A 26,343-nucleotide genomic window follows, 5' to 3' on the forward strand; every position below is an offset into this window, starting at 1 on the left:
AATTATAACATCATTCACACAAATGTCAAGAATGCAATGTACAAAAATTTGTGAATTATAGTAATATTTTACTGCATTTTAAGCTTGTTTCGACAGTATTTCATTAAAAAATATGAACTTTAATTATCTTTTGTTGTACTTAAAACTCGTCATTTTATTCGATGTAATTGTAAATATCTATTTTATATTTTATGTTCTACCTAAGCCAAAGAGCAACAATATGAAATTATTAATAAATGAAAATAAATCTCTAAGATAGTTTGGATGTATGTTTTTATTATCCGATAAAAGTAAGTGCTATCGCAGATAAATTGTACATGAACTTCGACAGTAGGAGGGAAAGGAGATTCGTGTTTGACGTTCTGTCTACGTTGAGGTCTTAAGTAACAGAACAAGAAACAAGGAGAGCAACATACCACATCTGTTAAATGTCATTACTTTTCGTCCAGCAACAATAATAAAGGGCTTAGAAGTGCATGATATTTAAGGCATATGGGAAACGTCCAAGTAGAACATAAAACTACAAAGCTATGACCAAGGTAATGTGCTTTGCTGTAAAACAAAATATTGGAATACTTTAAAATCACTGTAAATTGTTTTGTAAGTGTACGACTACGCGTCAAACACTGAATTCATTGCTCTCATGGCATTTACTATTAGTCAAATTAGACTTGTGTATAAAGAAGAGGAGAAACATGTTTGAAGTTATGGATGAAACTGTCAGCTTCTACTTCTTAGGACGTAATTTTTGGTCTAACTTTTTTTTATAGGCAGGGGTTTAAAAACCCACATAAAGCTTTTATAGTATGTAAGATTGATAACGGGGAGTGCGCTATTGAATAGCTAACAGGTCACGTTTCGGTCACATTTATGAAGTATTTTATACAGTAGATTCCTTGGCAATGATCTCCGCACCAATCCGTAGGATAACAGCAGAAGCTCCAGCACGTGAGTTCCAAGACTATTTCCTGCATCTTGGTACACCGCAAGCAGAAGTCCCATTTCTTGCGCTGCTCATTGGTCCGGCAGCCGATCTACTCGTACTATTCGAGGTAGAACAACCGTTTGTGGATTCCGAGTACTCTGTAAAAGAAAACACAAGCAATCTGCACAGATTCCCAGGTAGTAACAGGTTTCTACATTTCTACTTAAACCAGTAGCCATGTCAGTAAATAAACAAGCTATTACCATGACAGAATAAACACAAAAGTTTCATGCCACTGCACATTGTAATTGGGCAGGATAGTCATTTGGCGCACCTGAGCTGTATCCTGGTCCCAGTATGTACTCTGCAAACTAAATGACATATGATACATTTTATTGTACTAAATGTTATTCCGTTCCATTCTCGGATGAAGCGAAGCAAGTATGGCTACTGCCATGTCTCTGTCCCACAAATTATGAGTCTAATTTTATCATCATGTCCTATTCGAGGCTAAAGAGTGTTAGCAGGCTGAAAAATTTGAGTAATTAGATACTGAAAAAGATTTTAGATTTTTCGAAGTAAATCTTTGAGAGGTTTTGAGCAAGGTATCTGCCAGCTGAACTAGCACAGAAAGTCTGTTGAGCAAAACAAGTGAGTAATTACAAAACAAGTAATGCCCTTGTTGGTATACTCTTGATGCATCTTCTGAATCCAACCTTATATGGTTCGAACTTGAACAGTACCCTACCATAGGCAGTAAAAATACTTTTAGCTACATATTTTGTAACCGAAATCCAACTTCTCACCATGTGATCAATAAATAATGGCCGGCCGGAGTGGCCGTGCGGTACTAGGCGCTACAATCTGGAGCCGAGCGACCGCTACGGTCGCAGGTTCGAATCCTGCCTCGGGCTTGGACGTGTGTGATGTCCTTAGGTTAGTTAGCTTTAATTAGTTCTAAGTTCTACGCGACTGATGACCTCAGAAGTTAAGTCGCATAGTGCTCAGAGCCAATAAATCAATGACTCCAGTTTTCCTTAACGAAACTTAGATTGGGGGTAACATAGTAGCCTATCTTTGTAAAAGTCACATATTTTGTAGAGATCAGACCCGATATGGTTCTTGGTTAATGCTTCCTCGTAGAGCCCAACAACAGCTCAAAGTCAGAGTTCACTAAACCACTGGTATATGTATACTACAAATTATAACGGTTCTGTCACACTTTCGTGGGACGCAGGTGAAGTTACTTTCGTTTCATTAGACAGCGGTTCTACGCAACAGAAAGTTTCTAAATCTAGTAAGAACCTGCCTAGATTCTCCATAAGAACATACACCTACCGACAAGAAAGGCGACGCACCCAGAAGTGTTCGAGGAAACGCAATGAAATTTCACAGGTTGATAGTGTAAATGGCTGGATGCATGCTCTGATTACGTTGGGAAGGGAGTCACAAAGACATTGTATCCCGTCCCCAGCCAATCTGATCCAAAACTTATGCAACTGGTCATTGATATCTTGATACAGATACTGGGACGGAGCTGTTGTCGAACACCTGTCCTATTGGAGGCAGATGTGGCGTATTCCGGGGAAACAGGTTAGCTCAGCACCATGCAGACAGTGTGACATGTGTGAAGGAACACAAAAAAGTCACACGAGGGGTAACACATGAAAGCATACGATATCCGAGACATACGATATGCCGTCAGAATTGCCACGATTAGTACCAGCCGTCCCTTAAGTTATCCCAGATGATTCTCTACAACATAACACCCTGTGGCTCTCCAAAACATTGAAATAATGGGACCTCTCCCCAGCCCACTGCCCTACTCGCCGCCAGTGATCTCCCAGGGTAGCAGAGAGTCCGCAGATCGTGGTCTCGCGGTCGTGCTGTCGCTTCCCGAATACGGGGTCCCGGGTTATTCCTGGCGGGGTCAGGGATTTTCACCTGTCTGGAGATAACTGGATGTTCGTGTTGACTTTATCATTTTATCCTCATTCATGATAGTGGCGAGATTGGACTGAGCAAAGTTTGGGAATTTGTACGGGCGCTGATAACCACACAGTTGAATGCCCCATAAACAAAACATCATCATCCAGGGTAGCATAGAACCTCTGTTCATCACAGAAAACAATACAACACAATTCAACGCCAGTGCACGCTTCATAGTCACGGCACCACTCCAAAAACAGCCGCTTGTGTTGTGGTGTTAACGGCACCCTACGCATGGGACGACAATTCCCGGCTGCTGCTAGTTGCGACCAATGAGGCGGGATGACACAGCGTGGTGTCCATTACCTGTCCTCGGAGTGTAGGCATTGATATGAAGGGCTTACGTTGTGCTTGGTGGAATTCGGTAGTTCTTCCTTGTGCTGGTGAGACATGGTCGATCAGACACTTGACGGCGAGTATGCCTCACGATTTCATGCAATTTAACTTTGGGCCATTGTCAAATCCGAATGAACACAAATATGGATATTGCATAGTTTGACCAGCCGCCAAAATGCAGGCCTACAATGTGGTCCTTCCAAACGCTATCACGTCCTGATAACGCTTTCACACACGAGTACACATCATCTCTCTGCTCTTCTCAGTGATCTCTCAACATCCGATGCTATTCATGCCCCTTATACAGGGTGATCTAGCTGTCCCTGCCGCTTCGTTTCATGCAAGCTTTAATGTTATAGCTGGCGTTCGTAAACCACGCTTGAGATTTTCACATACTGTCGCTCGCTACGCGTGAACTGTTCCTGCTACAGAAAAATAAACAAACTTTTCTTCGGAAATTTAATGTAGTTAAATTTTGTTCTGGGATACATTTTCGCTAGATGTCGTAGTTTTCGTGCTATTCAAGAAAAACGTACAAAGGTGACGTTCAAATGTACCCCCACTCCCAAACACAGCTGCCACTGGTCGGAATTTATCTTGTCTTGTTCATGGCAACCACTCCTAGCACTGTACAAATATTTGCGATCGCACGGATTATTTTACACGTTCGACCTTTTTTGGCCTTCATTCACTGGTCTTTTTAGGTCACCGCCTTCATCGGACACTTACAAATTATAAATCTGACGTTTGTGTAACAAATTCTTCATTTGTGTTGCCAAATTTGTGAATTTTAATAGCATAAAGTACATCTACATTTACATGGATACTCTCCAAATCTCATTTAATTTCCTGGCAGACGGTTAATAGAATCACCTTCACAGTTCCCTATTATTCCAATCTCGTACAGCGCGCGGAAAGAACCAACACCTATATGTTTCCGCGTGAGCTCTGATTTCCCTTATTTTATCATGGAGATCGTCTCTCCCTATGTAGGTCATCGTCAACAAAATATTTTCGCATTCGGAGGAGAAAGTTGGTGATTGGAATTTCGTGAGAAGATTCCTCCTCCCCGAATAACGCCTTTGTTTTAATGATGTCCGTCCCAAATTATGTACCATTTCAGTGACAATCTCTCCCCTATTTCGTGAAAAAACAAAACGTTCTCCTTTCTTTGAACTTTTCGATGTACTCCGTCAATCCTGTTGGTAAGGATCCCACACCGCGCAACAGTACTCTAAAAGAGGACGGACAAGCGTAGTGTGGGCAGTCTCTTTAGTAGATCTGTTACATTTTCTAAGTGTCCAGCCAATAAAACGTAGTCTTTTGTTTGCCTTCCCCTCAACATTTTCTATGTGTTCCTTCCAATTTAAGTAGTTCGTAATTCTAGTTCTTAGGTATTTAGTTGAATTTACTGCCTTTAGGTTTGACTGATTTATCGTGTAACCTTTTAGCACTCATGTGGATGACCTCACATTTTTCGTTGTTTAGGGTAAACAATTACACCGTTGTGTTTGTCAGACCATCTATCTACGAAAGTACTCTGGTTCTAAGGGATCGAATTGTCAACGTAATTAGTTTACAAAAGTAATTTTTCGTTCATTGCCCTCACGGGCACGTTTAAATTAGTAATGTTAACGAAGTAGCCGGCTATGCAGATACAGACCAGAAAAGGGCGAATATCGGGAATAATTCCTGCAGTCTGAAATTTTTGGACAGTGATAGTAGAGAATGCCACGAACAACATACTAGAAATCCTGACTGGTTAGGGATGAATGGGGGTAGAGGTGTGTTTGAAGATCACTGGTGTACATTTCTCTTGAATAACTCAAAAATCGTGGCCTTCATCGACAACGTATCCCAGTACAAAATTTAGCTACATTAAATTTCCTACGGAAAGGTCCTGCTAATTTTTCCTGTAGGACTAATAGTTTCCGCATAGTGAGCGAGAGCATATGAAAATCTCGCCTGTGTTTTATGAAGGACAGCTGTACAACTGCGGGTTGCATAAAACGACAACGGTAGCGGCAGCTGAGTCAGTCTGTATACCCTACCAGGCCTAGTAACAACACTGAACATGAACAGCGCTAATGCACTGTGCTGACAGTTCTACCAGTCACAGGAAACGGCAACTCTAATGATTTACATACCAGTCCATGGTGTGTACGTGTGCGAAGTTACACTGACATGCGAAAATGTCTCCTGTGTACCTCACGTCTCTTGCCAGGCAGTGTATTTTCTTTCCTAGGCATTGGTATGGTACTCAACAGTAATCATCTTTGGAATCAAGAAACACCGAATACAGACAACTACCTCTATCCCTAACTCTCTGTAAATCACTTGTGAAGAGCGCGACCTGGGTTTCGCATTACCAATGTTTTTGTATAGTGGTACACCATAAGGTGACTTTCGGAGTATAGATGTCGGAACAAGTCGATCTTATGCACTACAAGTGATTATTACCTTTCATGTACGCACATTTCATACTTAAACTGACATCGCTTCATTTAGTGAACAGTTGTTCGTTTTAGTCAGTTTCTACTCGAATTGATTCTATCTCGTACTTCAGTGTAACATGTACTAGGAGAAAGAACGCACTGTTCTGATTCAAAGATAAACTTATCCCTTTTGTGCAGACCCAAGATATATATATTTGTAGTACAACAAGGGTCATTCAGTAGATACACTGAAGAGCCAGAGAAACTGGTACACCTACCCAATATCGTGTAGGACTCGCGCGAGCAAACAGAAGTTCCGCAGCACGACGTGGCGTGGACTCGAAAATGTCTGAAGTACTGCTGGAGGGAATTGACACCATGAATCCTGCAGGGCTGCCGATAAATCCATAAGAGTACGGGAGGGGGGGGGCGGGGGTGGAAATCTCTTCTGAACAGCATGTTGCAAGGTATCCCAGGTATGCTCAGTAATGTTCATGCCTGGGGAGTTTGGTGGTTAGCGGAAGTATTTAAAGTCAGAAGAGTGTTCCTGGAGCCACTATGCAGCAATTCCGGACGAGTGGGATGTCGCATTGTCCTGCTGAAATTGCCCATGTCCGTCGGATTGCACAAGGAAACAATGGACACGAATGCATGCAGATGATCAGACAGGATGCTTACGTAGGACTCACGTCAGAGTCGTATCTAGACGTATCATACCAACTACACACGCCCCGTACCATTAAAGAGCCACCACAAGCTTGAGCAGTTCCCTGATGACATGCAGGGTCCATGGATTCATGAGGTTGTCTCCATACCCGTACACATACATCCGCTCGATACAATTTGAAAAGAGACTCGTCCGAGTATTCAACATGTTACCAGTCATCTACAGTCCAATGTCGGTGTCGACGGGCCCAAACGAGTCGTAAAGCTTTGTGTTGTGCAGTCAGCAAGGGTACACGAGTGGACCTTCGGCTCCCAAAGCCCATATCGATGATGTTTCGTTGAATGGTTCGGACGCTGACACTTGTTGATGGCCCAGCATTGACGTCTGCAGCAATTTGCGGAAGGGTTGCACTTCTGCCACGTTGAACGATTCCCTTCAGTCGTCGTTGGCTCCGTTCTTGCAGGATCTTTTTCCGGCCGCAGTGATGTCGGAGGTCTGATGTTTTACCAGATTCCTGATCCTCACGGTACACTCGTGAAATGGTGGTACGCGAAAATTCTGGCTTCATCGCTATTTCGGAGATGCTGTGTCCCATCAAAATGTTTGTGAACTGCTAAGGGACCAAACTGCTGAGGTCATCGGTCCATAGACTTAAACCCTACATAAACTAACCAAGAACGGCATACACACCCATGCTCTTGGAGGACTCGAACGTCCGGCGGGAGGGGCCGCGATGTCAGTGACATGGCGCCTCAAACAGCACGGCCACTCCGCAAGGCTGTGTCCCATCGCTCGTGAGCCGACTACAACACACGTTCAAACTCACTTAAATCTTGATAACCTGCCATTGTGGCAGCAGTAACCGATATAACAACTGCGCCAGACTCTTGTTGTCTTATATAGGAGTTGCCGACCGCAGCGCCGTATTCTGCCCGTTTGCATATCTGTGTATGTGAATACGCATGCCTATACCAGTTTCTTTGGCGCTTATGTGTAAATGGAAAAACGGTATAAAAATATAAAACTTCGACAAAGCCTGTGGTTCTTTCTTATTTTTTGTAGGTGTCTTAGAAAGATTATCAGAGTGACTGCAGACCTGCCTCGCGAATGTGATGCTTGAAATCAGTGAAGAAGATGGTGGCACCTTTGCAGTTTTGCACCAAAGTGGATCAGCGTAGTGCATTAGATTTCTGTCAACTGAAGGGTTCAACCTGCTAGAAATTCAAAGTCGGATGGTGGAGCAACATTGTAAAAGTTGTCTGAGTCAAGTACGAGTGGGCAGATAAGTACAAACGGGGTGTAAGAAGTGTTCAAGATTAGCCAAGCCCAGGACGATCTGTCTGTGAAGTCACGGACAACAACACATCAGAGTTGGTGAGCTGATACGGGAAAACAAGAGTGTTAGGATGAGTGATAATGGAGTAACGATCAACACTAGTATCGTATCAGCCCACCATATGCTCGAGTATCATGTCGTTTTTGGAAACCCAGAATCTACTATGTAGGAATCAACATGGATTCCGGAAACAGCGATCGTGTGAGACCCAACTCGCGTTATTTGTTCATGAGACCCAGAAAATATTAGATACAGGCTCCCAGGTAGATGCTAATTTTCTTGACTTCCGGAAGGCGTTCGATACAGTTCCGCACTGTCGCCTGATAAACAAAGTGAGAGCCTACGGAATATCAGACCAGCTGTGTGGCTGGATTGAAGAGTTTTTAGCAAACAGAACACAGCATGTTGTTATCAATGGAGAGACGTCTACAGACGTTAAAGTAACCTCTGGCGTGCCACAGGGGAGTGTTATGGGACCATTGCTTTTCACAATATATATAAATGACCTAGTAGATAGTGTCGGAAGTTCCATGCGGCTTTTCGCGGATGATGCTGTAGTATACAGAGAAGTTGCAGCATTAGAAAATTGTAGCGAAATGCAGGAAGATCTGCAGCGGATGGGCACTTGGTGCAGGGAGTGGCAACTGTCCCTTAACATAGACAAATGTAATGTATTGCGAATACATAGAAAGAAGGATCCTTTATTGTATGATTATATGATAGCGGAACAAACACTGGTAGCAGTTACTTCTGTAAAATATCTGGGAGTATGCGTGCGGAACGATTTGAAGTGGAATGATCATATAAAATTAATTGTTGGTAAGGCGGGTACCAGGTTGAGATTCATTGGGAGAGTGCTTAGAAAATGTAGTCCATCAACAAAGGAGGTGGCTTACAAAACACTCGTTCGACCTATACTTGAGTATTGCTCATCAGTGTGGGATCCGTACCAGATCGGGTTGACGGAGGAGATAGAGAAGATCCAAAGAAGAGCGGCGCGTTTCATCACAGGGTTATTTGGTAACCGTGGTAGCGTTACGGAGATGTTTAATAAACTCAAGTGGCAGACTCTGCAAGAGAGGCGCTCTGCATCGCGGTGTAGCTTGCTCGCCAGGTTTCGAGAGGGTGCGTTTCTGGATGAGGTATCGAATATATTGCTTCCCCCTACTTATACCTCCCGAGGAGATCACGAATGTAAAATTAGAGGGATTAGAGCGCGCACGGAGGCTTTCAGACAGTCGTTCTTCCCGCGAACCATACGCGACTGGAACGGGAAAGGGAGGTAATGACAGTGGCACGTAAAGTGCCCTCCGCCACACACCGTTGGGTGGCTTGCGGAGTATAAATGTAGATGTAGATGTAGATTATTCATAATGTACTGATCTTTGAGAAAGTGTGTGCGAGGTGTGTCCCAAAACATTTAAAATCGGAAATGGAAGAAAGGCTCATGGATGTGTGCAAGGAGACCTGACGTTCGTCTGCTTGCTCCATCGCCCGTATTCCCAGTGCCTGCAACCTTCAGATTATCACATTTTTAACCTTCTAAAAGAAGATCTTAGTGGCTCAAAGTTCGTTGATGATTTACGTCTACATCTACATCATACTCCGTAAGCCACCTAATGATGTGTGGCTGTGGGTACTTTTGCCGGCCGTTGTGGCCGAGAGGTTTTAGGCGCTTCAGTCCGGAACCGCGGTGCTGCTACGGTCGCCGGTTCAAATCCTGTCTCGGGCATGGATGTGTGTGCTGTCCTTAGGTTAGTTAGGTTTAAGTACCACTAACTGAGCCCTCCAACGCTGTTCCACTCGCGAATAATGCGTATGAAGAATGATTGTCGGTAAGCTCCAATTTCTCGAGTTTTCTTCTCGTGGTCATTACGCGAGACTTATGTGGGGGATGTAGTACGTTTTCCGACTCTTTCCGGAAAGTGTTCTCTCGAAATTTCAATAGTAAATCCCTCCGTGATGCACAACGCCAGTTTTGTAACGTCCGCCAATAGAGTTTGTTGAGCCTGTCCGTAACGTTCTCACGACAGCTAAACGATTCCGTGGCGAAACGAGCAGCGTTTCGTTGGATCTTCTCTATCTCTTCTATCAGTCCTACCTGGTAGGGATCCCAGATAGATGAACAATACTAAGAAATCGGTCGAACAAACGCCTTACAAGCCACTTCCTTCGTGGATGAGTTACATTTCCTTAAGGTTCAGCCTATGAATCTGGCACTGGCATCTGCTTTTTCCACTATTTGTGTTATGTGGTCATTGCACCTAAGGTCGTTCTGGATGTGTACTCCTAGATATTTTACGGTAGATCCTGGTTCAAATGGTTCAAATGGCTCTGAGCACTATGGGACTTAACATCTTTGGTCATCAGTCCCCTAGAACTTAGAACTACTTAAACCTAACTAACCTAAGGACATCACAGAACAGCTAGATCCTGTTTCCAGTGGTTTGTCGTAAATAGTGTAGTAAATTTCTTTTCCTACGTATGCACAATATGTTGCATTTATTTACGTTCGAGGTCAACTGCCAGAGCCTGCACCATTCATCAGTTCTCTGGAGGTCATTCTGCAAATCGTTACTATCTTCTGGCGCTGCTACTTTGTTATAGACAGCCGCATCACCTGCAAACAGCCTTAAAGAGCATCCCACGATTTCTAATACATCATTTATGCGATTGTATATCGTAAAAAGTAACGGTTCTATCACACTTCCTTCAGGTACTACAGAAATTACCTTTACATCTGTCGATTTTGTTCCTTTAAGAGCGACGTATTGATTTCTATGGAGAACGAAGTCTTGAATCCAGTCGCAAATCTGCTCCGCTACTCGATAAGCTCGTATTTTTTTCGGGACGGTGTCAAACGCCTTCCTGAAGTCAAGGAACACGGCATCACGCTGTGGATATCATAGAGGAACAGAGCAAGCTGAGTTTCCCAGGATCTGTGTTTCCGGAATCCATGTTGATTTTTAAAGAGGAGATTTTCATTTTCCAAAAACGTCATAGTTCTTGAGCATAGAACGTGATCTATAATTCTACAATAGATTGACGTCAAAGATATAGGTCTGTAATTGTTTGTATCTGTCCTACAGGCCGGCCGGGGTGGTCGAGCGGTTCTAGGCGCTACATTCTGGAACCGCGCGACCGCTACGGTCGCAGGTTCGAATCCTGCCTCGGGCATGGATGTGTGTGATGTCCTTAGGTTAGTTAGGTTTAAGTAGTTCTAAGTTCCAGGGGACTGATGACCTCAGATGTTAAGTCCCATAGTGCTCACAGCCATTTGAACCATTTTTTGTCCTACAGCTCTTCTTAAAAACAGTAATGACCCGCGCTTTCTTCCAGTCACTAGGTATTCTTCATTGCTCAAGCGATCTACGATAAATTACTGTTAGAATGGGAGCAAGCTTTTTCGCAGAATCTTTATAGAATCTTAGAGGTATCTCATCTGGTCTTGATACATTTATACTACTAAGCGATTGGGGTTGTTTTTCTACTCCGCCATCGGTTGTCTTAATATTTGCCATGTCGAAATTCGTACGATGATTGGAAGGAGGGAGAGTGTTACGATCTTCCACCGTAAAACAATTTCGGAAGACCGAATTCAGTATTTCGGCCTTCTCTCTGTTATCTTCTGTTTCGGTGCCAGTATGGTCATTGAGTGAATGAATAGATGATTTTGACTCATTCGCTGATTTTAAATACGACGAAAACCTGTGACTTCGTAGGCTTTGCCGGCGCAATAAGTCTTGAAAGTTTCTTCGGGTTTGCTGCCGGATCCTAAAACCAACTCGATTCGATATTTGGGCGATCAAACAGTTGGATCGTCAAAATATCGAATCGAGTTCATTTTAGGATCCGGCAGCAAGAGACATTCAACTACCAAAACCTCTTAGAACTTTTACTCAGATCGGTTGACAAAGTTTTGCTTTCAGTCATTGAACGCTTCTCTCATTGCTGTGCTTACACGCATTGGCGCTTCGTTCAGCTTGAGCTAGGTTTTTAATTCTCTTGAATCTGAAACGAAGTTCTCTTTGATTACATAGCATATTTCTGACACGACCATGATAGGTCTTTCCCATCAGTTAAGACCTTACCCAGAATACACTTTTTTAGCATATTGCACGTTGCCTTTGATTTTTTTCCTTTTGTTGTCCACATCTTCGTACTCATCATCGAATATTTGATGCTGTCTTCTCAGATACTCTGAAATTTGTATCCTGTCACTCTAGCTAAGCAAAAATATCTTCCTGCCTTTCTTAACATTCTTTGTAAGACTCGTTTTGAAAGATGCTACCACAGCTATATGGTCACTGATACGTTCCACTACGTTACCTAATTCTATTAAGTTAAGGTCTGTTTGTTACCAGGAGGTCTAAGACGTTACCCTCACAAGGTGGTTCTCTCACTATCTGCTCAAAGTAATTATCGGACAAGACATCCAGAACAATGTCACACGAATCCCTGTCTATGGCATCAGCTTTGATAGCATGGTACTCCCAGTCTATACCTGGCAAGTTGAAGTCACACCCTGTAACGATATTCTGCAAGTTCTGTATGAAGCGCTCTGCCACTAGAGCTCCTGACCCGGGTGATCTATAAAAGCATCCGATTACCATTTGTGACCGATCTTTGATGCTTAACTTCACCCAGATTAATTCATAATCGCAATCCGTGATAACCTCACTAGATTTTATCGAATTCTTTACTGCAATAAACACGCCGCCGCCATTGGTGACTAACCTATCCTTACGATAAGTATTCCAATCTGAACTTAGGAAATGTAGGCAGCAGCGTGGAACTGGTTACGCATACGCCCCAAGAATTCTTTGCAGGTGGAATTGAGAAGCTTGTCCAGCGCTGGCGTAAGTCTGAGAGAATGCGAGGTGGATTACGTTGAAAAATAAACGAGTGTTGTATTCCAATCTCACGCTATATGTTTTTTTTAAAAAAATCCGGTTTTTTATTGAATGACCCTTGTACGTTACAATCACGTAACACAAGGATCTAGATTAACGACCTTCACAGAGGACTATAAGATCTTCACACAGAGCTAGTAACTGAAATGAACATGTGTTCTGTTGAGACGTCATGATACTATGTCAAGGAAATTGTAGTGGCGTAGCAAGACAGCCAAGCCACTCGGAGGTAGCCGAAAGGCACGCGTTAAGCTCACGCAGATTGGCGTGAGGTCTGGAACAAGGTAAAGTAATTATCCTATAAAGAAAAGAACGTAGTTCTTGGAATACTTAACTTTAATCCACAATTGGAGAACATCGCTCTTGTTTAGACATTATTACACTGAATATAAACTGGTAATGGCGCCTTGCTAGGTCGTAGCAAATGACGTAGCTGAAGGCTAAGCTAACTATCGTCTCGGCAAATGAGAGCGTATTGGTCAGTGTAGCTTCGCTAGCAAAGTCGGCTGTACAACTGGGCGAGTGCTAGTAAGTCTCTCTAGACCTGCCGTGTGGTGGCGCTCGGTCTGCAATCACTGACAGTGGCGACACGCGGGTCCGACGTATACTAGCGGACCGCGGCCGATTTAAAGGCTACCACCTAGCAAGTGTGGTGTCTGGCGGTCACACCACAGAAATATTGGCAGTTGGGTCCAAATTCCGCCGATGGATATAAATCGACAAAGCAAACTGTAGTCATTCTGCAATTTTGATTTCAGTTCCCGTGCTTGCAGAAAATAATAATGAATGAAGGACGGGTTCACCTATTTTCAAGTACACAAATTATTGTTTTGTTTATACGTCAAAACATGTTTCACGGACTCGCATTCGGGAGGACGACGGTTCAATCCCGTCTCCAGCCATCCTGATTTAGGTTTTCCGTGATTTCCCTAAATCGTTTCAGGCAAATGCCGGGATGGTTCCTTTGAAAGGGCACGGCCGATTTCCTTCCCAATCCTTCCCTAACCCGAGCTTGCGCTCCGTCTCTAATGACCTCGTTGTCGACGGGACGTTAAACACTAACCACCACCACCACCACCATGTTTCACGACAGTTGTGGCATCCTTTTATTTTACATTGTGTGTGTCCTGTGGCTGTCAACCGAAATCAGCCACACTGTAATATTTGACCACACATGAGCTGTGATGGTTTTTTTTGGTGCCAAACGCGTTTCTTTTTAGTTGGATTGACGTTTTCTCCTTCTCATTTGTGAATACCGCGTTTTTGTATGTTGCTGCGGCTTGGAAATACGTTTCTGAAACGTTTCGTTCTGTCAGTTTATCCAGATTCTATCTTAATTCGTAGATTTCTCCGTTCTTTCAGTTAGCGTGTTTCATAGCTAATAAATTATGATCGTGATCCGCATCTCCAGTTGGAAAGGTCTGACAGTTTAAAATCTGGTTTCGAAATTTTTTCTTACCGTTATACAATGTCTAGTCACTTTAATATGACCAAAAGCCTGAATAATCAGATTTTGCAAAGTGGACCGCTGTGAGGTGTGCAGGAAGAGAGTCAATGAGGTTGTGGAAGACACCGACAGGGATGTGGAGCCATTCCCACTCCAGTGCCGTGGCCAGTTTTTGCGCTGAGGATCCATGACGCGAACAGATTGATTGAGGTGGTCCTACAGATTCTCTAGTGGGTTTTAATCCAGGGATGAAACCCTGGTTCAAATGGTTCAAATGGCTCTGAGTACTATGGGACTTAACACAAATCCATGCCCGAGGCAGGATTCGAACCTGCGGCCGTAGCGTTCGCGCGGTTCCAGACTGAAGCGCGTAGAACCGCTCGGCCACAGCGGCTGCCTGAAACCCTAGATTTAAACAGTATTTAAAGTTGGAAAACAACATTTTGGAACTCCTAAAACAACTTAGGTCAGCCACATTCGCACTTAGAATCATTGCGAATCTTAGGGGGAGACAAATCAGTAAGTTGACGTATTTTGCATATTTTCATTCAATAATGACATATAATGTTTTGAGATAACTCATCTTTAAGGAAGAAACGTGCTGTAAGAATAATATGTCGTCCTCACCCACGATCATTTTGTAGAGATCTGTTTAGGGAGTTAGGCATTCTGATTACTGTAGTCCTATATTTGTTCTCTCATGAAGCCAGTTGTAAATAATCTACTGCAGTTCAAAAGGAACAATAATATATAATTAAAATGCCACAAGAAATAATTATATTCATTACGCCACATTAAGGCTGTGTTTAACACAACGTTGGAGCCAAAATTTTTGATCACTTGCCCAGTGTTATAAAAGGCCTGACAGACAGCCAAGTAAAGCTTGAGAAGAAACTGAAATGTTTCTCCTTGACAACTACTTCTGTTCCATAGAAGAATTTCTCTTATTGTAACGTGTGAAAGATGCTGGGTAGGACTTAGTAGCTCACACCTGTAAGTCTTCTGTTCTTTAGAAAAAAAGCCCTTGTAAATGATCAGCATGTAGGCATATTTGCAAAATAAAACTGTGATGTGAATATAAAATAACTCCTTCCACAGCTTTACGTTATATCGAGAAAATTATCCATGAAACACGAAACTAACTTATTATCTCGTCACACGTTATTTCCTTATCGTCATCATCTGTGTCGATATAGCGGGCATATAAGCTTGTGCTACTATGGTAGATGGGTTCATGGATTGACTAAACTGTTCACGGTAGATTATTCGCATTCATATATTCATTAGTAGACCTACTCCTAAGTAGTCCCGTTATTGGTCACATCTTGCATGGGCCCACTATTAGACCTCCTCCTGTATTACTCCTATTTTGTTTTGTATTCATAGCTGTGTACGTTCGTGAGCAAATGTTTCGTTCTTCTTGTCGCCATGCGTCAGGACAGGGGTGGAGCAGGTGGAATCGATTAAGTGTCTGGTGACTGGTGGTGATGTTTTCGTGATGACAACATCTTCCTCAGTAGTCCCCATCCGGAGATTCGAATTGGGTACAATTTTAACTCCGGAACATTATACCAGAAAGGATGCCATCAACATCACGCCATACACTAGAGCTGCATATCTCGGGGAAAAATAATGGTTGTAGTTTCCTCTCGCATTCAGCCGTCTGCAGCACCAATACACATCGGCTTACAAAACTTAAGGACGACATTAATTGTCACGTGATGTGCCAAATAATAAAACTAGTTGAAACTAGGAACGTACATAGAAAGCGAAGCTACAGAATAGTACAGAAGGAAACTGAAATAAATACGCAATGAGGCGAACAGAAATGACACTTTCATTCTAAGACAATAGTTATACGAGAGTCACCGCGATTTATGATGGTCCCCAGGACATTACAAAAGGCGGAACGCGGTTCTTAATAGTGTGTGTGATCACCACGGTCGCAACGCACGCTTTGCAACGTGCTGACATTCTGGCCACAAGGTTGGTAACGAGTTCTGGTTGTAGGGCGTTTCATTCCTCGATCGGCGCAATCGACGACTACTGGACGGTCGCTAGTGCATGTGGACGTGCCCCAATACGTCTCCATATGTGCTCAACGGGATGTAAGTCAAGGGACGCACAGGTCAATCCATTCCTCCTCCACCTGCAGAGTTCAATGTCGTCGTGCAATGTCATCCATAAAAATGAAGCAGCTCGAGGTCGGCTCGGTGATAATCGTGTTACGTAGTGTGAACCAACCGAAACTATACAATGTGAAAATACTCGCTGTTAATAAGCTGATGAACAACGTGACTGAAGCAACCATAATCACAGGAAAGTTCAAAGGCGAAGACATTCTGATTCCAAGAATACTACTGATTCTAATCGACTTCCTGTTTCAATTGAAGCGTGTCCATTGTCTGGTTCGCCTTGCATTCGCAATGACGATCAATAAATCGCAAGGTCACAATTGTTGGAAGTTTGTGGAGTAAACCTTGAATTGCGAAGTTTTTCCCGTGGTCAGTTGTGCGTGGCGTGCTCGACCGTCGGTAAACCATCGGCAAATCATTGTCGAAACAATCAATTCCGATTTCTTTCGTTTCAATAAATTTATGATCTTAGTAAAATTGTTGTGTTTCAATTCACATAAAGTTTCGACTAGATGTATTGCAACCGAGCGTCGATTGACAAACTAACAAAAATGATCCTAGGCAAATTGTTATGTTTCAGTTCATGGAAATTAAAGGTAAGGTTGGGCTGGATGTGTTCCAATCGACTTGCCGTTTCAATTTAAGCATGTCCATTCTCTGGTTCGCCTTCCATTCGGAATGACGATTAATAAAGCGAAAGGCCAGTCGTTGGAGGTTTATGGAGTGAACCTTGAATTGTCTAGTTTCTCCCACGGGCAGTTGTGCGTGGCGGCTCCACAGTCGGTAAACCACCGGCAAATTATTGTCGAAATAATGAATTCCGATTTCTTTCATTTAAATAAATTCACGATCTTAGTGAAACTGTTATGTTTCAATTCAGGCAAATTGAGGGAAGATTCGGCTAAATGTATTGCAACGGCGGGTCTGTACGACAGTCTAACCAATGAAGATCCTAGAGTAATTGTTGTATTTCAGTTCACGGAAATTAAAGGTAATGTTCAGCTCGGTATGTTGCAACCGAAGTACCGACTGACAGCCTGCGCGCAACCTCAACAACTGCATATATAGACATCAAACAATCGAAAATCCAGGATGGAATGCAACAATATTCTGAAAAGGAAAGTTGCCACTCACCATTTAGCAGAGATGCTGAGTCGCAGATAGGCACAATAGAAAGGCCGGCACAAATAAATAAAGCTTTCGGCCTTCGTCAAAGACACACACACACACACACACACACACACACACAAACACACACACACAACTCGCCCCCCACCCAGTCATCACTCCCATCACGCACTGGTGCTGCTGCTCGTAGTGTGGTTTCAGTTACCTGAACTCCCATCATGCACTGGTGCTGCTGACACACACACACACACACACACACACACACAACTCGCCCCCCACCCAGTCATCACTCCCACCATGCACTGGTGCTGCTGCTCGCAGTGTGGTTTCAGTTACCTCATGCACTTGTGTGTTTGAGATGCGTTGCGTGACTGTGTGTGTGTCATCTATTTTAGACGCATGCCTTACTTGCCAAAGGGTTTATCTACTTGTGATGGTGTTCTCGTTGTGCCTGTGTGTGAGTTGTAACTTAATGCTTTAATTGAAGTCTTCTCGTTGACCCTGTCAGATATAGACAATTTATAAACACATAGTATTAAACTGTCTGCGAGAAAAAGGATGCTCAGCTATACTGAAAAAAGTTCGGTTTTGTTTTTCTTTTCAGTCATTTTTAACAGAAAACAGGAAAGTTGTGTCTACGGCTAACTTCTAATCCTACCTGTCCGCAGATTAAAACCACTGTCATTAAAGCTACTATCCTCGCAGATTCAACAGCTGGGAAGGTCTCTCACAGACCCCGTGTACTAATGATACTCAACCAATTTACCCATTCATTTTGACTTCTATTCCCAATCAAGGTTCCGTTTCCAAGAACAATAAATAAGGTCAGAGAGAGGGGGAGGAGGAGATGTACAGAGAAGGGGGCAGGAAACGGATATAAAAACGGAGAAGGAGGATATGGACAGAGAGATGATGCAGGAGCAGATGGATAGAGAGAATGTGGGATAAGCAATATATAAGAGCGGCGGAAGGTGATTCGCAGGGATGGCGGAGGGAGGAGCAGATGGACAAAAGCGAGTGGGGAGGAGGAGAAGGATAGAGAGAGGGGGGAGAAGGATATCAGGACATATATCCAATCTACATACATATTTAGCAACTGCAAAGCATTTTCGGGTTCGCTGGTTACTCACTACATTTGGGCAAGTGGCTTGCACATGTAAGTGCCAGTGACAGCGCAGTGCGGAGAGCGAGCAGTAGCAGCAGTACTCACACGCCTGGAGCGAGAATCTCGGTGAGGGCCATGAAGCCCGGGGGGCAGTGGCGCCGGTCCAGGACGGCCACGTGCAGCAGCGCAGACAGGCACAGCGCCCACACGGGCTCGAGGAGGCGCCGGTCGCACAGGTGCGCCACCCGCAGCTGCAACATTCCACCAGTCGCGTTACAAGAAACGCATGTGCACTCAGCAGGCAGAATATCACGCCTTTCTGCTTACAGCTGGCTTTCTGCTATGGAGAGGAAGACCGTATCAGAGCGAAGGAAGGAACATGCTCCACTCACGCATATTGCATGGGCAGGGGGTTCGTAGCAGAATTACGGACAAGCCGTTTCACCTTACAATAACAACAAAATAAATGAGATGCGGTTTATTCACAGACAGAAAAAAGAAGGAAATGTATTTTAGTGTCTAAACATGAACATAAAATTCAGCCTAGAAAATTGGCATTACACCTAGGAATCATCAGAGACAAGGGTGTCGTCAGGAGTGTCCCAAGGGAGTGTGATAGGATGAAATGATTTGGCGGACAGGGCGAGCAGCATTCCCCGCTTGTTTGCTGATGATGCTGTGGTGTACAGCAAGTTGTCTTAGCTGAGTGACTGTAGGAGGATACAACATGAGCTAGACAAAGTTTCTAATTGGCGTGATGAATGGCAGCTAGTCTAAATGAAGAAAAATGTGTCATTGAGGATGAGTAGAAAAAACAAATCCGTAATGTTCGGATACGGCATTAGTAGTGTCCAGCTTCACACACGTCGTTTAAATACACTACTGGCCATTAAAATTGCTACACCACGAAGATGACGTGCTACAGACGTGAAATTTAACCGACAGGTAGAGCACTTGCCCGCGAAAGGCAAAGGTCCCGAGTTCGAGTCTCGGTCGGGCACACAGTTTTAATCTGCCAGGAAGTTTCATATCAGCGCACACTCCGCTGCAGAGTGAAAATCTCATTCTGGAAACATCCCCCAGGCTGTGGCTAAGCCATGTCTCCGCAGTATCCTTTCTTTGAGGAGTGCTAGTTCTGCAAGGTTCGCAAGAGAGCTTCTGTAAGGTTTGGAAGGTAGGAGAGGAGGTACTGGCAGAAGTAAAGCTGTGAGCACCGAGCGTGAGTCGTGCTTCGGTAGCTCAGATGGTAGAGCACTTGCCCGCGAAAGGCAAAGGTCCCGAATTTGAGTCTCAGTCGGGCACACAGTTTTAATCTGCCAGGAAGTTTCAGGAAGAAGATGCTGTGATATGCAAATTATTAGCTTTTCAGAGTATACACACAAGGTTGGCGCCGGTGGCGACACCTACAAAGTGCTGACATGAGGAATGTTTCCAACCGATTTCTCATACACAAACACCAGTTGACCGGCGTTGCCTGGTGAAACGTTGTTGTGATGCCTCGTGTAAGAGGAGAAATCTGTACCATCACGTTTCCGACTTTGATAAAGGTCGGACTGCAGCCTATCGCGAATGCGGTTTATCGTATCGCGACATTGCTGCTCGTGTTGGGCGAGATCCAATGACTGTTAGTAGAATATCGAATCGGTGGGTTCAGGAGGGTAATAGGGAACGCCGTGCTGGATCCCAACGGCTGCGTATCACTAGCAGTCAATATGACAGCCATCTTACCCGCATGGCTGTAACGGATCGTGCAGCCACGTCTCGATCCCTGAGTCAACACATGGGGTCGTTTGCGAGACAACAACCACCTGCCCGAACAGTTCGACGACGTTTGCAGCAGCATGAACTATCAGCTCGGAGACCATGGCTGCGGTTACCCTTGACGCTGCATCACAGACAGGAGCGCCTGCGATGGAGTAGTCGACGACCAAACCTGGGTGCACGAATGACAAAACGTCATTTTTTCGGATGAATCCAGGTTCTGTTTACATCATCATGATGGTCGCATCCGTGTTTGGCGACATCGCGGTGAAACGCACATTGGAAGCGTGAATTCGTCATCGCCATACTGACGTATCACCCGGCGTGATGGTATGGGGTGCCATTGGTCACACGTCTCGGTCACCTCTTGTTCGCATTGACGGTACTTTGAACAGTGGACGTTACATTTCACATGTGTTACGACCCGTGCCTCTACCCTTCATTCGATCCCTGCGAAACCCTACATTTCAGCAGGCTAACGCACGACCGCATGTTGCAGGTCCTGTACGGGTCTTTCTGGATACAGAAAATGTTCGACTGCTGCCCTGGCCATATCTCTCACTAATTGAAAACATCTGGTCAATGGTGGCGGAGCAACTGGCTCGTCGCAATACGCCAGTCACTACTCTTGATGAACTGTGGTATCATGTTGAACCTGCATGGGCAGCTGTAATGTATACGCCATTCAATCTCTGTTTGACTCAATGCCCAGGCGTATCAAGGCCGTTATTACGGCCAGAGGTGGTTGTTCTGGGTACTGATTTCTCAGGATCTATGCACGCAAATTGCGTGATAATGTAATCACATGTCAGTTCTAGTATAATATATTTGTCCAATGAGTACCCGTTTATCATCTGCGTTTCTTCTTGGTGTAGCAATTTTAATGGCCAGTAGTGTATCTGGGCATAACGTTGCAAAGCGATATGGAGTGGAACGAGCATTTGAGAATTGTGGTACGGAAGGCGAATGGTCGCCTTCGGTTTATTGGGGAGAATTCTACGAAAATGTGGTTCATCTGTAAAGAAGACCGCATATAGGACGCTGGTGCGACATATTCTTGAATACTGCTCGAGTGTTTGGAATCCGTACCAAGTCCGATTAAAGGGAGACGTCGAAGCAATTCAGAGGCGGGATACTAGATTTGTTACTGGTAGGTTCGAACAACAGGCAAGTGTTACGGACATGCTTCGGGAACTCAAAGGGGGATCCCTGTAGAGAAGGCGATATTCTTTTCGAAGAGCACTTGAGAAAATATAGAGCACCGGCATTTGAAGCTGCCTGGAGAGTGATTCTACTGCCTCCAACACGCACGCAGGCAGTCATTTTTTCCCTCTCTCTCTTTACTAGTGGAGCAGGAAAATCACCAGCAGTGGTACGGGTTACCCTATGCCACGAGTAGTAGGGTGGATTGCGGAGTATCCACGTAGACGTAGATGTGAATCTTTTCATCGAGACTTACAAGGTGTCACAGTGATATAATAATGCGGGAAATACCTGTGATTAATTTCTGCATCAGAATGACCTCTGACAGAGATCCAACTTTAGGATACACTACTGAGATCTGTGTGCGAAGATCTATCTGAACGCGTATTAAAGTGGGACGTTCGTGAAATTGACCGAAAATGTCAATTTTCATTTTCTTTCTGTTTTGAAACTTCCTGGCAGATTAAAACTGTGTGCCCGACCGAGACTCGAACTCGGGACCTTTGCCTTTCGCGGGCAAGTGCTCTACCATCTGAGCTACCGAAGCACGACTCACGCCCGGTACTCACAGCTTTACTTCTACCAGTATCTCGCCTCCTACCTTCCAAACTTTACAGAAGCTCTCCTGCGAACCTTGCAGAACTAGCACTCCTGAAAGAAAGGTAGGAGACGAGATACTGGCAGAAGTAAAGCTGTGAGTACCGGGCGTGAGTCGTGCTTCGGTAGCGCAGATGGTAGAGCACTTGCCCGCGAAAGGCAAAGGTCCCGAGTTCGAGTCTCGGTCGGGCACATAGTTTTAATCTGCTAGGAAGTTTCATATCAGCGCACACTCCGCTGCAGAGTGAAAATCTCATTCTTTCTGTTTGTTAGTAGAACTCATGGACATGAAATTCCCAAAGTTTCAATGATGAAATCACATCCGAAGTGCCTGAAAAGTAATTCAATGTGTGACGTGACCCTGCCACGCTCACATTTTGAAGCAACACTTCAATACTAGCTCGGTGAACGAAGCACACATGGATTATTTTCAAGCGAACTTGCACAGAATACTTCTAGAAGGCTGTGGTATACGTATACTATTTGATTTTATGAGTCATCTGTGACTCTGTTAGCCGGCCGCTGTGGCCGAGCGGTTGTAGGTGCTTCAGTCCAGAACCGCGCGACTGCTACGGTCGCAGGTTCGAATCCTGCCTCGGGCATGGATGTGTGTGATGTCCTTAGGTTAGTTAGGTTTAAGTAGTTCTAAGTTCTATGGGACTGATGACCTCAGATGTTAAGTCCCATAGTGCTCAGTCATTTGAACCATTTTTTTTTTGACTCTGTTCCGTATCTTAGAAACAATAACAAACCGGTTGCTTTGTTTATGAAGAAGCAATGCCCTGAAACGGTATTTTCTTCTGCCATAGTTGTCAGCATTGATGGGAGCGTAGGGAGTATGAAAGTATTAGAAAGGTTGGGCTGTAAGATAGGTAATTTCACGCCAGACATCTCGAGAAAAATAGATTACAGCACCTCTCTACAGCTGAAAAGTGAGTTGTAGACCTGTTAAAGGAAAGAAGGCGGAAAAGAAGAAACCAGAAGAGAAGCCTTGAAGGGAAAAAGGACCCTCAGAACAAATATAGGGCGTTCTGATGAGCTGACAAGAAAAAACTTGAGATAGAACTTTAAATTGCATTTCCTGAAAATTATGTTTTTTTAATTATGTATCTTTTTATCAGAATAGATGAAGACTAGAGTTATGAAATTGTGTTCACTTATTTCTATAAACCCAATAAATGTTTCCTCAAGAGTGAATTTTGAAATTGTGACTGTAAGCTGAGATATGGGGCGAAGTGGCTGGAATTTTGCATGAATTTTGTATTATACTCAGAGGATTATAATCCAAAAATTATTAAAATTCTCCTGTTCGATACATTCAAAAAACAAAATGATTGAAGCTTACTATATGTAAAAAGACTAAACTGAGGAATTTTTGTACTAATCTCTGAGAAAAAGGTACATAGATACTTTTTAAAAATAAAACTTTTAAATTCTAGAAATATTGTGTATGTACTTGTTTAACTCTTTTTTAATTTAAAAGTAAATAACTGAAATCTAATAACTTAAAAGTTAATGTGTTAAATTCATGTAAAGCATGGTACAAAATTTCATTGCTATGTCTTCAAAACTGTGGATTTGGTACATTTTTTAAATACTGTATGTTTTTGATGAACGTCTCCACTTAATCTTATTTGGTCCTAGTAGCGAACCCCCAAGTTGTCAGCTTGTGATGAAACAATAAATAACATAAAACTTTTAAAGAAAAGACAAAAAATTATCTGAACAAGGTGTATTCTGTTTTGAAATGAGAAAGGATATTCATTGAAGCGATTGATTTATTGCCAAAGAAACGTGCATGGAAGTATGATGTTCCAACATAATACAAAAATATATCTTCAATAAAACAGCTATAACATGTAAATAGTAATTGTCGATTGGCAAATTTGGCATGAAGGGTTGGGATTCGCTATGCAACGCTTCTCTTTGTGAGCATAAACGTTAATGCTATGTGACTAATTCTGTCGTAAGTGGCAGTGATTGTGGGCCGCTTAACTGTGGGACTGTGTTACATGCATTCATTGAACAACTGCTGCTGCAAGTCGAAAGAACACGCTGCGGAGGACGTGCAAAGACGCACATAACAGAGAGCTGTTCGTCGTGAGTAAAACCCGTGACGATAATGATGATGATGATGTTTGGTTTGTGGGGCGCTCAACTTATACACAGTTTAATGTTTACACAGTCCAATCTAGCCACTGTCACGAATGATGATGATGAAATGATGAGGACAACACAAACACCCAGTCCCCGCGCAGAGAAAATTCCCAACCCGGCCGGAAATCGAACTCGGGACCCCGTGATTCATACGCAGCAATGCTAGCCACTAGACCATGATCTGCGGACAGTAAACCCCGTGCTCGACACTCCCATGTATTGTGCAATTGACCACCAGATGTCACCAGAGGCGCGACCGCCAGCGTAAAAGGAGTAACGAAGCGGTAACAGCAGAATCCACAGGCCAGGAGAGCTCACTGTCTTCGCAGCTGGACAAATGACTGGATGGCACGTGAGTAACAGATTCATCTGGGACATTTCGACTGGACTGTCTGTGATCTGATTCTGATGCTGATACACGAAGGAGCAATCATACCTAAACTAGCATACCAAGCATACCTAATTTACTGTCGGACAGGAACCATCGAACATTGCAGAGGGTGTTAGTAAAAAATCGCTTGAAATCAGCGGAAGGAACCGCCACCAGCAGGCCAGCTAGCGCAGTTACTGTGGGTACCGAGTTAAAAAGAAAGGCGTGCAGCGGTCGACCAGCCCCTCATAAAGCGCACATTAATGCTGCCAGTGCTTATGAACACTTGAGGGGTGCAGACAGCCGCGCCACTGGGCAGAAAATGACTGCAAACGAGTGATTGTCAGTGATGAAACATACTATACTTTGTGGCAATTCCAAGGAAGTGTTTGAGTTCGGCAGATGCCTGGAGAGCTTTACTTGCCATCAGATGTAGTGCCAACATTGCGGAGGGTGGTTGTAAAATATCTACAGAAACCAGCACGGTTTTAGGAAACAGCGGTCATGCGAGACACAGCTGGCCCTCTTTGTACATCATATACAACAGGCTCTAGATACCGGCTCCCAGGTTGATGCCATATTTCTAGACTTGCAAAAGGCGTTCGACTCAGTTCCGCACTGTCGCTTGCTCCAAAACGTGCGCGCTTACGGTCTATCCGATGACATATGCGGTTGGATAGAAAGTTTTCTAATAGACAGAGAGCAGTATGTCGTGCTGAATGGGGCGACTTCAACAGAAACAAGCGTAACTTCAGATGAGCTCCAGGGCAGTGTAATAGGTCCTCTGCTTTTTACGATTTACATAAAAGATCTGGTTGGTGGTATTGACAGCGGCATTAGACTGTTTGCCGATGATGCTGTAGTCTACAGGAAAGTTGTATCACACGAAGGTTGTGAACAAATCAATGAGGATTTGCAGAAAATAAATGCGTGGTGTAATGACTGGCAGTTATCTCTCAATATTAGTAAGTGTAACCTACTGCGTATAACAAGGCGAAAATCCCCATTAATGTACGAGTACGCTTTGGAAGCGGTAACATCCGTCTAGTATCTGGGCGTGACTATTCGAAATGATCTCAAACGGAATGATCAGATTACACAAGTAACGGGCAAGGCAAAACTCTAGATTGCGGTTTATTGGTAGAATCCTGAAGCGATGCAGTTCTTCAACAAAGGAAATTGCTTACAATACGTTAGTTCGTCCAGTCTTAGAGTACTGTTGGGCTGTATGGGACCCTTACCGGTTGGGTCTGATTCAAGAGATTGAGAAGGTCCAAAGAAGAGCGGTAAGATTCGTGACTGGTACATTTAGCCATCGCGAGAGCGTTACAAATCTCATAGAATGTTTGAACTGCAACACACTTGCAGATAGACTGCGCGCTAAACGGAAGGGGCTGCTCACTAAATTCCGAACTCCGATCTTCACCGAGGATGTAGAGCATATATTATTACCACCAAATTTCAAATTGCACAATGACCATTGAAAGATAAGGGAAATTAGAGCTCGTACTGAGGCGTTCAGACAGTCGGTTTTCCCTCGCGCCATCCGCGAGTTGAACAGAGGGGGGGAAATACGACTTTGGCGCGGATTGTGCCCTCCACCACTCACCGCTTGGTGGCTAGAGGAGTATATATGTAGATGTAGATGAACAGTGAAGTACAGGGGAGGTGGTGTTACGGTACGGGGGTGTGTTTCGTTGTTATGGTATAGTCCCGTTATTGCGCTTAAATAATCGCTAAATACAGGAAGATATGAACACATGTTACAGTATGCCCACCGTACACCTTTCTAATGTCCGCTAATAGATGTCCGGATAGTTTTGAAAAGATAGTGTGTAC

The 26,343-nt window shown here is 43.9% G+C and overlaps 1 protein-coding gene across 1 annotated transcript in view; it reads right to left on the bottom strand.

Annotated features, from left to right (window-relative positions):
- Nucleotides 1-277: 277 nt before the first annotated feature.
- The window catches only part of LOC126254329 (uncharacterized), a 182,448-nt gene continuing 156,382 nt past the window's right edge, over nucleotides 278-26,343 (bottom strand). Inside the window, exons 8-9 of the mRNA XM_049955303.1 lie at nucleotides 18,522-18,667; nucleotides 278-1,083 (exon numbers count right to left, since the gene is read on the bottom strand). Of these exons, the coding sequence (XP_049811260.1) occupies nucleotides 1,044-1,083; nucleotides 18,522-18,667 (186 nt within the window). The 3' untranslated portion in view covers nucleotides 278-1,043. The remainder of the gene's footprint in view (nucleotides 1,084-18,521; nucleotides 18,668-26,343) is intronic.

This window comes from Schistocerca nitens, chromosome 1 (genome assembly GCF_023898315.1).
Source record: "Schistocerca nitens isolate TAMUIC-IGC-003100 chromosome 1, iqSchNite1.1, whole genome shotgun sequence".
Classification (NCBI taxonomy): domain Eukaryota; kingdom Metazoa; phylum Arthropoda; class Insecta; order Orthoptera; family Acrididae; genus Schistocerca; species Schistocerca nitens.